The 18,317-nt window shown below is 37.9% G+C and overlaps 1 protein-coding gene across 1 annotated transcript in view; it reads right to left on the bottom strand.

Moving 5' to 3' along the window:
- Positions 1–5,518: 5,518 nt before the first annotated feature.
- Positions 5,519–18,317, bottom strand: part of lpin2 (lipin 2) — a 104,711-nt gene continuing 91,912 nt past the window's right edge. Inside the window, exons 15-19 of the mRNA XM_043689329.1 lie at positions 16,473–16,559; positions 14,049–14,201; positions 10,784–10,898; positions 10,435–10,538; positions 5,519–7,280 (exon numbers count right to left, since the gene is read on the bottom strand). Of these exons, the coding sequence (XP_043545264.1) occupies positions 7,136–7,280; positions 10,435–10,538; positions 10,784–10,898; positions 14,049–14,201; positions 16,473–16,559 (604 nt within the window). The 3' untranslated portion in view covers positions 5,519–7,135. The remainder of the gene's footprint in view (positions 7,281–10,434; positions 10,539–10,783; positions 10,899–14,048; positions 14,202–16,472; positions 16,560–18,317) is intronic.

The raw sequence follows: 18,317 nt of genomic DNA, 5'->3' as shown, positions 1-18,317 counted from the left end.
GACGAAAGAAATTGAGCGTTTGGTTAAGAAAAAGGAAGCAAGTCAGGTATAAACAGGATAGAATGAGTGAATCCTTAGAGTATAAAGGCAGGAGGAGTATACTTGAGAGAAATCAGGAGAGTAAAAGGGTACCGTGGGGGAGAATAGGGTCCCTCAAAGATCAGCAAGGTGGCCTTTGTGCGGAGCCGCAGGAGAGGAAGGAGATACTAAATGAGTACTTTGCATTAGTATTTACTGTGGAAGATTTAGAATGTAGGGAAATAGATGGTGACATCTTGAAAAATGTCCATATTATAGAGGAGGAATTGCTGGATGTCTTGAAATGCATAAAAGTGGATAAATCCCTAGGACCTGATCAGGTCTAATCTAGAACTCTGTGGGAAGCTAGAGAAGTTATTGCTGGGCATCTTACTGAGATATTTGTATCATCGATAGTCGCAGATGAGGTGCCGGAAGACTGGAGGTTGGCTAACATGGTGCCACTGTTTAAGGAAAGTGGTAAGGACAAGTAAAGGAACTATAGACCAGTGACCCTGTCGTCAGTGATGGGCAAGTTGGAACGGCTGGCTGATGGTTTGTCAAGTTGACTCACATCAAGCATTTTAGTTAGATTTTTTAGCTAATTGACATATGGGATGTTAGCATTGCAACAAATATGTTTTTCATTTTCTGAATTATACACCCCTGCCTGGTAATTACATGCTTAAGAGCATTATAAACAATCCTTTTGCTTCCAATACTCATGATAGAAATAAGGGAAGTGATATCAAGAGTTTGCTAAAGAGCAGTGTACCCATTCAAGATAATGAACTATATAAGTCTTAAAATATTACTTTTATGGAATCAACTTTGACAAAATTTTGCATCCTGAAACAAAATAAGGAGATGCTTGCCAAATGCTGAGTTATATTTCCATCTTGCCTGATAGCATTGTATTACTACCTAATTAATCTCCCTTTTACAGTGATGGAATTAGTATACATGGCCCCAGAACATTAACCTGGGGGTTGTGAACTACTAGACCAATCACTTTACATTTTCACCTCTCCTAAAGGCTTCGCTTATGTGGATAGTAAGGAAATCAGTAATGGTAATAACTAACTATCTCCTGTTGACATTCAAAGTAGGTTTTCTTGTTAGATGTGTTGATTCATCTGGTACTTGTGTAATACAAATATTACTGGTTACTTACCAGCCTAAACTTGAATGATGTCCAAGTATGGATGCATATTGACATACTGCTTTAATCTCTGTTAAACCATGAATGGTGGGCATGCCCACTGCCAAATTGAGGAAGGGCCAGTGACAAAGGCTCAAAATGTTTCAGCTGCTAAGACACTACTGAGATACAACTGCAGCAATATCCTGGGACGAAGATGATTAGCTTTCAATAACACAATCATTTTTCTTGGTGCCAAGTACAAGTCCACCCAGGAGAGAGTTTTCCTCACGCAGATGACCACTGATTTCAGTTTTATATCTCGGAGGCTGCACTATTTCAAACTCTAGGTTGATGTCAAGGACAGTAACTCAGTTCTTTTGCCTATGATTGGAGCAGTGTTGAGTCCAGAAGCTGATAGCCCAGACAAAACCCAAACCATGGCCCTCAACACAGCTGCATCCAGAGCCTGCAACCATTTCTTTGTATCAAGTGGAGTGAATCAGATTGACTGAAGACTGGCATTTCATGTGACACTGGGGACATTTGAGAGGGGCAGTGGGGTGGAAGCTGGTGTGCGAGCGAGAGATGGATTAGATTATCCTTTTGGCAGTGCCTGCTTGCAAATCCTTCAGTTCTGTCTTTACTCACTGATAGGTTTTCCTGTTTTTGAGGATAGAGTTTTGTGGAGACACTGCTTCCTGTTAGTTGTTTTTGATAGGCATTTAAACATGCATCACGGGATGTAGCACACTGCAGCGTTTTGATTTGCCTTTATTATTTGGCAGGCACATAGTCCTATGTTGTAGCTTTACCTGATTGCCACCTCATTTTTTAGGATTATGCCTGGTGCACTCCTGGCATGTTTTCCTGAACTATTCTTTGAACCAGGGTTAATCCTGTAATTTGATGATAATGGGAGATTTAAGGAATACACCAGGACATCAGGATCAGATTGAAGTTTAATATTATTGTGATAATCCACAGCAGCTTACGGATGACCAATTTTAAGATGCTACAACTGTTCTGAATCGACTCCATACACAATAGAAGGTATTCTCCATGCAATCATGGGACTTCACTTCCACAATGATTATATGATAATCCTACCTATACTGTAATGAATAGAGGCACCTGTGAATGATAGATTGATTATAAGATATAGCAGTTTTACCTCTTGGTCTTCTTTAGAATCCAACATAGATTTGTCAAACTATAGTCAGTCAGTCATATTTTTCCCCGGGTGCAACAGAGTGTTACAAGGGGACATAAATTTAAGGTGAAGGGTGGAAGGTATAGGGGAGATGTCAGGGGTGGGTTCTTTACCCAGAGAGTGGTGGGGGCATGAATGCGCTGCCTGTGGGAGTGGTAGAGTCAGAATCTTTGGTGACATTTAAGCGGCAATTGGATAGGTACATGGATGGGTGCTTAAGCTAGGACAAATGGTCGGCACAACATCGTGGGCCGAAGGGCCTGTTCTGTGCTGTATTGTTCTATGTTCTATATCAATATTTCCCAAAATGCTGGATGTAGGCATTAAAATAGAGAAATTCCCTCATTGCTCCGATGTAAAGTAACAAGGCCCAAACTCAGATCATTAAAGTAGGACAAGTAATTGATTTTTGCACTTCAAATTCAATTAGAATCAAACCTAGAACTGGAACTGAAAGCAATAGATTCAAATCCCTCACTCTAATATATAGTTCAATCAGCAGAAAGATTTTGGATGAAATAAAACATTCAGCAAGTTTAGATGCTGCTGCAAACAAAATGGACATATGTAGCTCGGAATAACAGGCAGATAGCAAACCTTAAAATAATTTGAGTCTGTGGTAGTTCAAAACAATAAATGCTCAACTGAAAGTAGTAATGTTGTTTAACAAATACTTGAATCAATCTGGTTTCTCTTCTAATCTGAGGAAGTGAACATTCGTGAAGCAATTGCAACTGAAAATGGGGAAACAGATCTGAAAACAGGTACATAGGAAAATGTTTCTACTTCAGTTTGAGGATGACTTGAAAGAAGAAAGAATACTGGAGGTATTTCAGTTAGAAATGCAGGAACATTCTGATGATTTGATTCCTTTGAGTTAACTGGGCTGCAAGATCTAAGCCAATGTCATTTTAGATGCTGATGAACAAGAATTTATTGTGGAATCAAATGAATTTGATTTTTCCATTCCAAGAGAAGGTGTGGACACAGATAAGAGTTTAACCTACATTAATTGTATTTTGATTTAGAGTAAGAGACTAAATGCCCAGAGCTAAAAGAATGTTCTGTTCCTAAGAGTTGAGGTATTTAATATGTGCACCTTTTTTATTTTTGGACTACAGACCGAAGATTAGAAAAATGGATAATGATTTCAAACAGGTTAGATTGTAAAAGGAGTTGTTTGCAGCTTGGAAAAGCAAGTGAAGCTAAGTGATGCATATGAAAAATGTTACTTATTAGGAAAATGGAGTTCAGACAAATTGGCACCATTTACTATGGGATCAGGAGAGTTCTGCACAGTCAAGCTGCAGTTCAACAGGGGAGTGAAACAAAGAGAATCAAAAACTACTAAAAACTGCTGTATCAATATTTCTTTCTCCCCTTTGTGTAAAAGTTGCACTGTAAGTTTTCTTGAAGAGTAGAAAAACCACCTTCAGAAACAAAGAATGAAGCCCAAAACCCAAATACAACCAAAAAAAAACAGGTCCAACCAAGCAACCAATGAACTGAATAATGATCATGGCTGTGCACCTAACAATGAAGCATAATTGAAGAATCAAAAGGATTGTGAAACCAACCCATCTAGTTGTGAGATTTGGACTGTTAATACAGAACTCTGTTCTGACTTTTGTTTTGTTTCCTGCCATTCAGTATTAATGCTTTTTTTCTTGTGTGCGCACATGCATGTGTTGGTGGAGCAGAGTTTTAAAAAGGCATGAAGTTTAAAATACAAATTAGAATTTTTTTTTTCTTTTACTATTCTTGTTAAAGTTAAGATTGTGACAATAAATAGTTTTTTTTTAAATTGATACTGAAGAACCTGGTTTGGTTTTGTCTAGGATAGCAGTCAAGGGCAAAATGTGATTTTTGGTTGTTTCATTAACTTCTAACATTTGAAATGACTCCAGGAATAGTAGGGCTCAATTTCCAGCTTACTACCCCAGGCTAAAACTCAGTCTCTTACAGGACTATATTTTGCTAATTTGGCTTATATGGTGTAAGATGACTTGGTATTGTACTATTTAATAAAATTATTCAGCTGGTGTTTTTGAAAAATGACCATTGGATTAAGGATTAGTGAAACCTGCATCTTTTACAGTATGTGACCCTAGCACTTCTCTTACTGCACGAGTTTATGATTTGGAAATGTCGGTGTTGGACTGGGGTGTACAAAGTTAAAAATCACAACACCAGGTTATAGTCCAACAGGTTTCATTGGAAGCACACTAGCTTTCGGAGCGTTATTCCTTCATCAGGTGGTAGAGGAGGAGGGCTCAATCCTAACACAGAATTTATAGCAAAAATCTACAGTGTGATGTAACTGAAATTATACATTGAAAAATTGATTGTTAAGCCTCTCAGCTGTTAGAATACCATGATCGTTTCACTTCTTTCATGTGTAAATCACAAAACCTTTTTTTAAAAAAAGTTGCATTCTCGGATTAGCTGTTAACAATGGTGATAGCTAGACAATATGTTGAAGGTGTTGGCCCCCTGTGTTCTCTCTCTATGCCATGATGTTTAGATTGATTCTAATCTAAAAAGTGAGATAACGGAAATATCTCACTTTTTAAATTAGAATCAATCTAAACATCATGGCATAGAGAAAGAACACAAGGGGCCAACACCTTCAACATATTGTCTAGCTATCACCATTGTTAACAGCTAACCCGAGAATGCAACTTTTTTTTAAAAAAAGGTTTTGTGATTTACACATGAAAGAAATAAAACTATCATGGTATTCTAACAGCTGAAAGGCTTAACAGACAATCAGTTTTTCAATGTATAATTTCAGTTACATCACATTGTAAATTTTTGCTATAAATTCTGTGTGTTAGGATTGAGCCCTGCACTACCACCTGATGAAGGAGTAACGCTCCGAAAGCTAGTGTGCTTCCAATTAAACCTGTTGGACTATAACCTGGTGTTGCGTGACTTTTAACTTTGCATGAGTTTACTCATTGTCGAACCATGACCCAACAACAAAAACAGACTGGAAAGTTACAGGTGTGATCAGCATCCTCTCAACATATGGACAACATTAAAGAATAATCAGACATTTGTAGTTTCAAATCTATTCTGCTATACACAAATATTGTTTGTTGACAGCATTCTAACACTGCAGACTACAAAAAATACTATGTAGGTTTCTGATGTCACGATTTATTCCATGATTATGTGATGAGATGTATCACAGCAAAAAAAAAGCTTATGCATGCATACATACAAACTCAAACATTATGTTTACTACCAAATTAAATACAGGATGTGATTGATTCGCAATCTGACATATAATACTGATATATTGCTGTTAATTTTTAATCACTAATCCAAGCTGGACAAAGCAACTGTGCTGTGGTTATCCTAAATGACAACACAAAAACTATAAATTGAATTTTAATACATTAGTTCTTCTCTGGTGGGCAAATCACATCCATGGTCAGAAAAAAGCAATACAAAATGATCAGCAGAGGAAAAAAAAAAATCACCAACCAATTAATTTCTTAAAGTTAAAACAACTACCCTGTGGAAAATGTATTTAATTAACTAACCTCATCAAAAATATCCACAGGAGTTTGAGAACATTCTGCAAGTCCTTAATGGGATTTAAAACTAGTTTCTATAAAGAGGCCCCTTAGAACTTTTAGGATGTTCAAATATCCCACATATTGGCATGGGTGATTAAAACAGTACACAAGTTCACAACTTCTCTTCCTTCAAAAATATTTCAAGCACAAATAGTTTGAAGTGATTAACAATTGGTATAAGAAATCATGATTATTTCCCATTCACCAGTATAGTACATCCATTTTAAGTTTCAAGAACATATAAGTAATTAACTTTAATAATTGTGTTCTCATAACACATTATTCAACTCTTTCATGGAAAGAATGAACTTGCTGTATTAATGTGCAAATGCTCAAATGCAAAACCCTTCATTTACTTCTTTTGTAATGGTGTGACCACACTGAATTACATTTTATCAATTGAAGGCATACACAAGAAAGTACACAATATAAATATGGCAACAGGTTATTAAATATAACAAAAATGTATTGAATAGCCTGACTACACAATAGCCAACAACCTATAATAAAATGGTGGATTACAAATGGGACCTTGTTCCATACTGAGGGCTTTTAATACCATATATCCAATTTATAGGTTGAAAGTGGCATTGGATTGATATTTACTTTTCAAACAACTGAAATCAAATTCAATATTGGTATACATTCCCACCATTGGTGAAGCAGCATTAAATGGTGAGAGATACTGCGGTACAAACTGGGTAATTTCTGCAGCATGTGAGTGGACTTTGGAGTACTTCTAGGCTCCATTATATTCAACATATTTGGCATCCATTTTCATAGTATTAGAAAAAGCCCGTATATCTGGTAATTGAGTTCACATTTTAATTCAAACCAAGCTATTTGTTTTCTTAAAAAGTTACTATAAGTAGCAACTGTAAGGAAGAGGGCTAACATTATGTGCAATGGTCTTAAGTAAAGACACAGTTCATGTTCAAATTCATTGATTTTCCTTCTGGCACAACCAATATGTAAAATGAACACTAAAGCTACATTCCTGAGAGAATTCTGCTGGTATTAATGGTGTCCACTTGTGTAAATGTCAAGCTTCTACAGCAACAGAATTAATACATAAACACAAATGATAATCTTAATTAATCCATACCTGAATCAGACTGTTTTAAAAAAGTATAAACATATTGGCAATATTTCTGACAGTTCTACCATTAGCTACACTTAATTCAGATCTTCTGTACTGATATTTGGCAGTGGGTCTCGCCAGTAGTTGAAGTGGCTATACTCTGGATAAACGAAAGCTGAGCATTGTTCTTGACAAAGCAAAGGGAAGACATGTTCCACAAGCTCACTCAGCCTAATGTACCTAAAAATGGAAAAATATGGTAACTAAAATTAGAGGAGAGTTTATAAGCAGCTTTACAAAACCTGAAAAACACATGAAACAACCAAAAACAAATTTTTGGAGAAACTCAGCAGATTTGGCAGCATCTATGAATAGCAGACTGAAAACTTACAAGTCCAGTGGATCCTTCTTCAGAACTTTGCATTCTGAAGAAGGGTCACTGGACTTGAAATGTTAACTTTTTTTGTCTGTTTTTCAAATCTCCAACATCTGCACTTTTTGGTTTTATTTTACTGAAAAAGAAAATATCCATTAATGCTGCTGCAATTATTTGGAAAACAACATTATCTGATTTGCATCCATGTGACAATGAAGATAAATAGGAATTCAATTAAACCCCAAATAAATAAAAAGCATAATCTATAAATCTGGAATGTATAGCTTTTTTCAACAAACTCTCAGGATAGGCAGGGGTGAAAGAGAGAAGTGGGATGGAAGCAGAACACTACTTCGACACAAACAAATATCGTCCATCATGTGTCATAGGATAATCATTATCAGCATTATTCACATTTAACCATTTAACTTTTCTAGCCCAAAGGCACATGTCAAACTCACTAAACTCAGATCAGCTGAACTCCCTCAGTATAAACACTCAATAGGACTTTGGTTTGTTTTATTCAGTAGTACAATTTGCAATATACTTATCCACGTCACATCATGGGAATTTTCCTTCCAACTGTCACTTCATTCATCTCAATTCTGCCAATATCCTTCTGAAAGCAACTCGAGAAAATGCCTTTGATTTAATGTACCTTTGTCTCGATTTAATTTCCTAGCGTAGGCATGAAATTAATTTCAGTGAGTCAGTGACAAGTTTGAAGCTTAATCCTACAATTTATCTAATGTGCATTCCTAATACATTTTGTGGAATCCAGAATGTAAACAGGTCTTGTCAATTCCATCTGTATATATGAAGCAAAACATTACTTCAGAAATGTACTGTGTACTTGTCAGGAATACATTCAGTATTTCTGTGGTGCTGCATGCAAGATGTGAGAAGAGGACTGTTTCATGTGTAAAGCAATGTTGTATCGTGTTGTAATATTCTACATTCTGCTAAAGGATGCCTCTCAAGACTACAAATCCTAACATATGTTAAGTACATAATGAACGAGTTCATACTAAATCTAGAAGAATTTCAAGCATGTCCATATAGTGCTGTTACTTCTTTGTACCTGGCATCTATGACACTGGCGACATCAGAGGAAGCCAAGATGGATCCTCCACTCAGTACTTCTGGTCAAAGATTGTTGCAAATGCTTCAGCCTCATCTTGTGGAATGTGGTGGATTCTCAAACACATTGAGGATGTGTTTAGATGGAGGGTGGAGCTTGAATTTGATCCATTGCCGATGGACTTGTTTAGCCCTATTATTTGCTGCTTAGGCTATTTAATACCCAAGTCATTCTATGTTGTAGCGCCACCAGGTTGACACTTCCGTTTTAAGTATGCTGCTCCTGGCATGCCTCCCCACATTCAATCAGGGCTGATCTCCTAGCTTGATGCTAACTGTAGGGTGAAAGCCTTAGGTTGTAGATGATGTTTGAGTCTGGTCTAATTCACTTCTTTGGAGTCAAAGTGAATGGCTGGCTTGGCCATAGAAGGTAGTTAAGAGTCAACCAGATTGCTCTATGTCACATGTTGATCAGGTAACGACATTAGCAACATCATGACAGCTCACGGCCATCATTAGACCTTTGATCTACAGATTTAATTGGGCTCAAATTCCACCATCTGCAATAGTGGGATTAGAATCCAGGTTGCCGACCTTCCCTACATCTCTGGATTACTAGTCTAGCAACAATAGCACTATGCCACAGCCTGCCCTATTTGAACCTTAATGGATTCAAAGTCCACTCCAGGACTTGAGAACAGCCTAGCACTCTAAAGCAATATGAGGCAGTGTTATTGATGAGACACTAACCTAAGCCCCACCTGCACTTTCAGGTGAATGTAAAAGATTGCATGGCACTATTAATCTGACCAACATTTATCCCTTAATCACCATTACAAAAACAAAGTTAAGCAGTCATTAACACTCTGTACACAGCAAGCTCTGGCAAATGGTTTCTCAGTCATTATAATGTAGAGAATTACAGTGAAGTGCTTTGGATTGTCTGGTCATTGAAAATGCTATATAAAGCTAAGTCTTCCTTTTGACCTGAACATTTTCACACACCCATATTTGATACTGACAACCTCTGTCATAACCATGGGTCAGAACCCTGAAGGACTGTAGACATTTTTTGACCTTAGTTCCAAACTCTTCTTGTCCTTTGAGCTCTTAAGTTTAGAAATAAGAGGTATTTGTGTTGAGTCACTAATTTTTCATGTATAGAAATGAATAATCTTTTTAAATTGGCTCTATTTAAAAACTACTAACTTGGGTCTGGGAGAAATGTATCCACAAGGTATCCTTTCTAAATGAACCTATAACCAAAAGGATTGGTGAATAAAGGAGTCAATTCATCTCTCTTCACCCTGGAACTGAACAGTTTGAAGTATTCATTCTGGAACTGTAATCAATTGAGGACAAAAGGTCTGGTCATAACATCTCCCAGTTAACAACATTTGTGAAAATGCAGGTGTGAATCAAAGATACTGGAACAGGTATTGCTGAAATTGCAGCGAAGTACCAAGCTGGAAAGCAGTAAGATTTGAAGCACATCACAGAAGCATATCAAAGAAGCAGCATACCAACAAGAAATTTGTAAATCCCATTGCAAAAAAGCATTTCATAAGTCTAATTGCTGGGATATGTCAAGTGTCAGCATATTCAGCTCAGACAAATTTAATATTAATTAAAATATGTACTGCTGGGAGTCATGGATGGAAGGAGGGGACAGCATGCCAGATGACAAACAAAATACATAGCAGTTATGGCTGCAAGGAGCAAATAGTATACTCACTTACTCTTCCCTATAAAAGTATTTCGTTAGCCCAAATTAGTCACAATTACTGTTTTAATTTTCCAGTTTGGATGATTCTAAACAATTTTTAAAAATTGGTATATTGTTTTTCAAAACTTTACAATCATGTTTCAGTCATTTTATTAAATAAACAATTTTTCTGCACTGAGTGCTTCAGAAATTCCATTAACCAGAATACTCACGAAGATTTATTGCCCTTAGTTTGCTCCTGTATCAGTTCACCTTTTGGATTTACTGTAAAAATTCTGTAGTCTGGAACTCCTACTTTCTTGTAGGCACAAACATCCTTAAAAGAAATTAGGATAGAAAAAGCAAATATTAAATTTACATTGTTTTGGTACCCTGAGGTCTAGAAATACTAAGCGCTGTTCATTACAAAACTGAGGGCAAAAAGCCTTATTTATACTTGAAACTGAAAAATATTGCATTTGTTTAAAAAAAAACATTAAAATGTACTATTTGTATCTAGTCTCTACAGATTCAAAATATAGGGTAAAAGGCATTAAGTACACAGTACTACCAATTACTTACATTTGGTCGGTTTCCAAAAGCAGCGTAGAAAGGCTGGTTGTAAACAGTAAATAAACTTTTGATGTCATTCAAACATTCAATCTTAAACTTTTCTGGTTTCTTCTCTATTACCTCCCTGAAACCAGACAAGTATAATATCAAACAAATATCATGAGCACATGATGCAGTGATTGAACTGAACCACTGCCTATTCAGGAAAGCTTTTTTGCATATGTTGCTAAAGTATTTCCCAGTGTTCAATTTTCACAAAGTCTTTTTTTCCTGACTTTGAATGGAGCACCTCCTCATTTCTGTCATGCAACTACTAGCAGCATAAACAAACAAGCAGTACCTACAAGGAAAACCAGCTCAAGTGTAGCCAATGTTACTATCTGGAAACTACCGTTAGCAGGGTTAAACTGTTCCTGACAAATGACTGAAGGTATATTTAAAAATTGTAATGTTAATTCATAGTCCTTACATGCAACACCAATTCTACTGTGAATTATTTACTTATTCACTTGCGGGAAGTGTTGAATGCTGGCTGGTCAGCATTCATTGCTTGTCTTGAGTTGCACTTCCGAAGGGTGGTGTTGGGCTGACTTCTTGAACCACTGCAGTCCACATGCTGTAGGTAGACCCACAATGTCCTTAGAAGGGAATTCAAGGATTTTGACCCAATGACATTGAAGGAACAGCAATGTATTTCCAAGTCAGGATGGCAAGCAGGTTCAAGGGAAACCTGCATACGAACAGCACAATTGCATTTGCTGCCTTGGTCCTTTGAAAGGTGCTGTCTAAAGATCTTTGGTGAATTTCTGCAATGCATCTTGTAGATGGTACATATTGCTGCAACCAAGCACTGGTAGCGGTGTGTGTGAATGTGGTCCCTATCAAGCAGGCAGCTTTGTCCTGTATAGTACCAAGTTTCTTGTGTCATTGGAACTGCACCCATCCAGACAAGTGGAGAATATTTTACCACAATCCTGATTTGTGCTTTGTAGATGTTGGACAGGCTTTGGGGAGACAGGTGGAGAGTTACTTGCCATAGTATTCTTTTGTCCTTGGCTTGCTCTTGTAACCACTAATTATACTGAGTGTTCAGTTGAATTTCTGGTCAACGGCAACACCAAGGGTACTAATAATGGGGAATTCAGCAATAGTAACTCTAGAGATATCAAGGGGAGATAGTTAGCATCTCTCTTATTGGATATTGTCATTACATGGTGTTTGTATGGTGCAATATTACTTGCCACTTGTCAGCCCAAGCCTGTATATTGTCCACATCTTGTTGTATTTAAATATGGACTGCTTCAATGTGCAATGTTCAGCACCAATCAATGAACATCCTCACTTCTGATGTTATAATAGAGGGAAGGTCATTGATGAAGCAGCTGAAGGTGTTGGGCCTCAGAAACTGCCCGAAAGAACTCCTGCAGAGATGTCCTGAAACGGAGAATGACCGACTTCCAACAACCACAACTATCTTCCTATGTCAGGTATGACCCCAATCAGAGAACCTGCTCCAATTTCCAGTGTTGCTAGGGCTCCTTGAAGGCACACTATCAAATGTGGCCTTGATGTCAAGGGTGTCACTCTCACCTCACCTTGAAATTCAGTTCTTTTGTCCATGTTTGGACCAAGACTGTAATGAGGTCAGGAGCTGAGTGGCCCTGGCAGAACCCAAACTGCACACCTGTGAGTTAGTTATTGCTGAGCAAGTGCTGCTTGATAGCACTGCTGATGACACATTACTGATGATCAAGAGTAGACTGATGGGGCAGTAATTGACCTGTTTGAATTTGTCCTGCTTTTTCTGTACAGGATATACCAGAGTAAACCTTCCACATTGTCAGGTAGATGCCAGTATTGTAGCTGTACTGGAACAATTTGGCTAGGAGAGCAGCACATTCTGGAGCACAACTCTTCAGTACTATTGCTGGAACATTGAAGGAACTGGATATTGCAAAGGCTGTGACAATGTTTTCTTGACACCACGTAGTTGTTACAATACAGGATAAACCTCTCTGCTGACTTCACTCCGTAATCTGTTAAATTTTGAGTGGCAAAGAACCATCCCAGAAGTAAAAATTAACAATTTTATTCTTCAAGTCCAACAGAGAACATTAAAAACCACAACTATTCATAACTCCTTTCTCTTAAACCTATCTTTTACCTCCCATTCTATAATGCTGGTCCGATAAATTCCCTCAAATTTACAGCAAATCAATTTCAAACCCAGTTGTCGTCATTGGATGTCACTCTTTCTCTGTAGATTTCTCTAGGTTGGCTTTGGTCCTCTGCTGCACAAATATCTTATGGATATGCACCTTTTAGAGAGCTATTCAGCTAGCAGTCTATACTAGTTGGTGTTCTTGGCTGTTCTCTCCCTAACTGTTCAAAATGTCCGGTTTTATACCCCAAAACATCAGATCATTTCATTGGTTTGGTGTCATTCCAAACAGTAAAATTCAAATTTGATTGGATTTTGGTATCTGGGGCAAAATTTAAACTGAGTGGCCGAATTTGAATTTGTTTCTGTTCCATGGTAATGCAACCCCAGCTATTTGTTTCAACCAAATCTTACATTTTTAAATTGTTCAGCACACTCGTCTAGAGACTGGCAAATAATGCTGGGGACCACTGGAGGCGGAGATGGATCATCTACTCGGGACATCAACTGAAGATTACTGCAAATACTTCAGCCTTATTTCTGGCACTGATGTGCTGGGCTCTTCCATCATTGAGGAGGGGAGTACTTGTGGAACCTTCTCCTCCAGTGAGCTGTTTAATTGTCCATCATCCATGGCTCGACAAGGAGATTTTCTTTGAAATGGATTTCTTCAAATATCCAATAATGTGCAGGTCAGTTTGGAAATGAAATATGCATTGTCTCAACGTGTTGTTGCTTCAAGTAAAATTCTTAAGCTTATAGCTTTACAATATCTTACGAACAAAGTGCGGGCGCTAATAGACCCATGCTAGTTGAAGTTCTCCTCTAACATATTGCACAACTGACAACTTGGAGTAATATACTATTTTTAACAGGATATCACAGCTTTGGTGGCAACCTCTGTTAATTGGACACCAATAGTAATATGCCAGAATCCCACCTTCCCCTGAATTGGGAACATAACCTTCCCTTAACACCTGGTGGCAAAACTTAGTTCAATATATCAGTGGCAACTTTCAAATGGACACCAACAGACTCTTTTTAAACATTGAAACAATATTTTGTCACGCAAATGCAAAACGATGTTTATTTATTCAAAATCCTATCACATACCTATGAAATGCTGAAAAAAGACTGCTAGGAGCAAGCAGTAAGGGCCCTCTAGGAAGTATTGTTCCTTTGTCATTCACCCAGTGCAAATATCCTCTTGTCATGTTTGCCATCCCAATGGCACGTGCAGAACAGTACAGAAATTTATAACCATTCCTTCAAAACAGACAGAACAGTAAGCTTCACTATCATAATTAATAAACTGGATTACATTTAAAATCACCACAACTTCAATTAGTTCATGTGCAAAGGTAATTATTTCACATCATAATTACTATTGTTAAAGTGGATTAAAATCAGCATTTATTTTGTGGTTTGCCTATGTAGCTCCCAACTTTATATCTGGGTGAAATTGGAATTGTGGCTTTTTGTCTATCTACCTTCATAGTCACACAAGAGAGTGTGTGTGTTTTACTGCAGCTAAGGATCTTAGCATCATCTGAAAACAAATCTGAAAAGAATAAAAAAATCCAAAAATATGGACAGGGAATGGGGATTTATGGAATAATAAAAGTCACATCTTGCATTCATCCCATCTTCTAGTTAAGGGGATGGCTAAATGATTTCTTCATGGGCTTAAGCTGGACTTAATTATGAGGAATTAGGCAATAACATTTTGGAAATTATTTTTCCTGCCTTCAGAAAAGTCAAGAACTTCTCTCGGAAAAGCCATAATGTCTATAATCTGTGAATATGACAAATATCAGTTTTGTTGGAAGTAATTAAAATATTAAATATATTTTGTCCTATTTTATGATGTACATCATTTGACTCTGCTCCACACAATATCACTGATGTAACTACTTTTTGGTGAACCGATATAATGTTGAAACATTCCGAGAATTCCATATCTTAGTTTTAATATATTGAGTTTATACTTAGAAATGCACACAAGCAATAGACAACTATTACTATTTAAAAAATGAAAAACAGTATTGCAAACGTATTCTACTTTGAAAACTTTCTACATATAGTTCAATCAAGACAAAGACTTGCAAGTAGTCTAGAGACGAGTGTTTGTAGTCAAGTGACAAAATGTTAGGGTCTTTTTTTAAAAAATGGACACCATTGAGGGTAAAGTAAGTAGTCTTGGAACTACTGAAATCATAATTTACATAAAGTTTGACCTTGAGCCACTTGAGGAAATATTCAGGCAAAACAACTACTGATATTAAGTTTGAAAGGAGTGTCCTAGGAAGAGGTATGAGGGGTGCTGATGGAAGAAATTCGAGAATTAAGAACCTAAGCAGCTGAAGGCCAATGGTGAAGAAATTAAATTTGTGAATCGTTTTATCAATTGAATTGAAGCAGCACAGATCTTTATGAATTGAGGAAACTCCAGAAAGCGGGAGAGAGAGGCGGGAGAGAGAGGCGGGAGAGAGAGGCGGGAGAGAGAGGCGGGAGAGAGAGGCGGTTAAATCCAAGGACTGTTTACACTTGGTTAAACAACTCATTCCTTGCTGATGACAACCAACCAGTCTGCAGCAATGCTCTCTCTTTTCAAACATAACCTCCAGAATATTTGGGGAAAATTACCCTCAGCTCTCTTTTCTACCTGCTACCTCCTGGAGCCACAATCCACAGATAAAGGGTAATCTTTCACTAGTACGCTGACAATACCACTGTGTTACATTTCTCTACACCTTTATTGCTAGATGCTGTCAGATTGCTTTTCCAATAACTGGTCATGAATGAGCCACACTTTCTTCCCAAAGTTTAATGTTGCTATGCCTGCTGCCAGAGGCAATGCTCAAAAGCTTTTAAGCATCACATGGAAAAAAACTGAAATGATCTTCAACACTTCAGCAAAATCAAGTTAATACACTGTTTGCAGAATCTCAACCAAATGCTGGACAAATCCACCTGCACATTGTCTGGGAAGTAACATCAAAATTTGCTAAAGCAGGCTGTCTGTTTTGTGGCTTTTACTCTTCCTGTAATCAGAATATATTTGCACCTGCATACTGCCAAGGGATATGAAGGGCTACTAATATTATCCAGTGATTTTATATAACCAATGTATTATGGAATCATACATACCAGAAAATTAACTGAGGATCAATGCCACAATTTATTCAGGCATTTTTAAATGCAAGAGTTAAATTTAACAGGCATTTTATGTTGATCACTATTCAACACAACTGCTGGAAGAATACATTTCTATCTGCCAGGTGAAATCAAACTCAATTGTGACTTTCAATTTGATCAAGCAGTCAACACTCAAATGAATAAAGACCCAATGGGCAGAGTGTTGGGAGACAATCAGTGCCATGGAACCATATTTCACAAAGTAGATATTGCCTCAGGGCAGTGTAGATTGGGTGGGTGAGTGGGAGGGGGAAGAGGAAGGAGGAAAGAAGACAGATTCCACCATTTCAGAACTGCTTAGCATCATTATTTTTTCTTAGAAGTCATTGCCACACATACTCATGAATCTTATGATAAAGTCTGGCGATCCCTGGGTGTGTCCAGTCTTTGCCCAGCTGAGGAAGAATCTGCCCTAAGGCATCAGATCTGCAAGGAAGTACACACAAGAACATTACCATGATGCATCTAAGACAACCAAGCTTAAGGTCTAAAGTTGTAAACAGATTATTGTACTATGGTATACAGTTTTAAATAGATTTATCATTAATATTACACCATTTTATTATAAGAGGTAAGACGTAAACTATTAGAGTAGTAAGACACTGTACAGTTAAGATACCAAAAAAAAAAGGAAAGTAAGCAATTCATCAATATCAGTGGTTGAGTGATGCATACATTGAAACACTTTGCAACTAACTTGAGGGGGCGCAAGGAAACACTTTCTTTGGATCACACAGAAGATCCAAGATCTGACTGAGGACGATTTGTAGGGAGAAAGGAGAAGCTGTTGCAGAGATTGAGCACAGGCTGATCAGGGTGTTGGAGGAGTCAACCTAAATTCGAACTGCCAAAATTCCTAATAAAACATTGGTAATGAGAAAACATATAGGAAGCTGGGAACATGTGCTGCATCTAACTGGAAGTGTACCAATATCTTGGCAGGGAGGTTTGATAGTGCTCCTCGGGAGGGTTTAATGTTAGTGGGGTAGGAGGGTGGGAACCAGAGCAGTAGGTTATTAAGTAGAGAGACTGGGGAAAAGCTTGAGACTAAGACAAATATAGCTAAGCAGTGAAGCAATCAAGGACAGGTTGCTGACCTCAGCAGAACTGGAGGTGTGGATTGAATTGCTTCAACAAGTAAACAAGTAAAATGGATTAACTTAGAGCCTAGATTAATGCATGCAATGATGTGGTTGCACAGACATAGTTGAAAGAGAGACAGGATTGGCAGCTTAAGGTTGCAGGATATATATGGTTTAAACAAGACAGAGGAGGAAGCAAAAGAGATGAGCAGTTGTATAACTGTTTAGGAAGTATACAACACCTGCTTTGAGGGAGGATTCCCTAGAGAGATCTTGCAGCAAGACATTATGGGCAGAGCCCAGAAACAGGAAGGGTGCAATCACAGTAATGGGAATCTTCCATAGACGTAGAACATTACAGCACAGTACAAGCCCTCCGGCCCCCGCTATTGCACCAACCTGTGGAACTAATCGGAAGCCTATCTATCCTACACTATTCCATTCTCATCCGTGACCATTTAAATGCCCTTAAAGTTGGCAGATGTACGACTGTTGCAGGCAAGGTGTTCCACGTCCTATCTACTGAGTAAAGAAACTAACTGAAGTCTGTCCTATATCTATCACCACTCAATTTAAAGTTGTGTTCCCTCATGCCAGCGATCACCATCGAGGAAAAAGGCTCTCACTTTCCACCTTATCTAACCCTCTGATTATCTTATATGTCTCAATCAGGTCACCTCTCAACCTTGTTCTCTCTAACGAGAACAGCCTAAAGTCCCTCAGCCTTTCCTCATAAGACCTTCCCTCCATACCAGGCAACATCCTAGTAAATCCCTCTGAACCCTTTTTAAAGCTTCCACATCCTTCCTATAATGCAGTGACCAGAACTGTACCCAAAACTCCAAGTGCAGCCACACCGTGTTGCAGTTTTCTACAGCTACATGACCTCGTGGCTCAAACTCAAATCCCTCTACCAATAAAAGCTAACACACTGTTGCCTTCTTAACAACGCTATCCGCATGGGTGGAGACTTTCAAGGATCTATGTAAATGGACACAGATCTCTCTGCACTAACAAGACTCCTAGAATTAGCCCAGTATTCTGCATTCCTGTCACTCCTTCCAAAATGAAAAACCTCACTTTTCCATATTAAACTCCATTT

Source organism: Chiloscyllium plagiosum, chromosome 4 (assembly GCF_004010195.1).
Source record: "Chiloscyllium plagiosum isolate BGI_BamShark_2017 chromosome 4, ASM401019v2, whole genome shotgun sequence".
NCBI classification, from domain to species: Eukaryota; Metazoa; Chordata; class Chondrichthyes; order Orectolobiformes; family Hemiscylliidae; genus Chiloscyllium; species Chiloscyllium plagiosum.
Note: the sequence above shows the minus strand (reverse complement) of the source record. Positions and strands in the feature narration are given on the sequence as shown.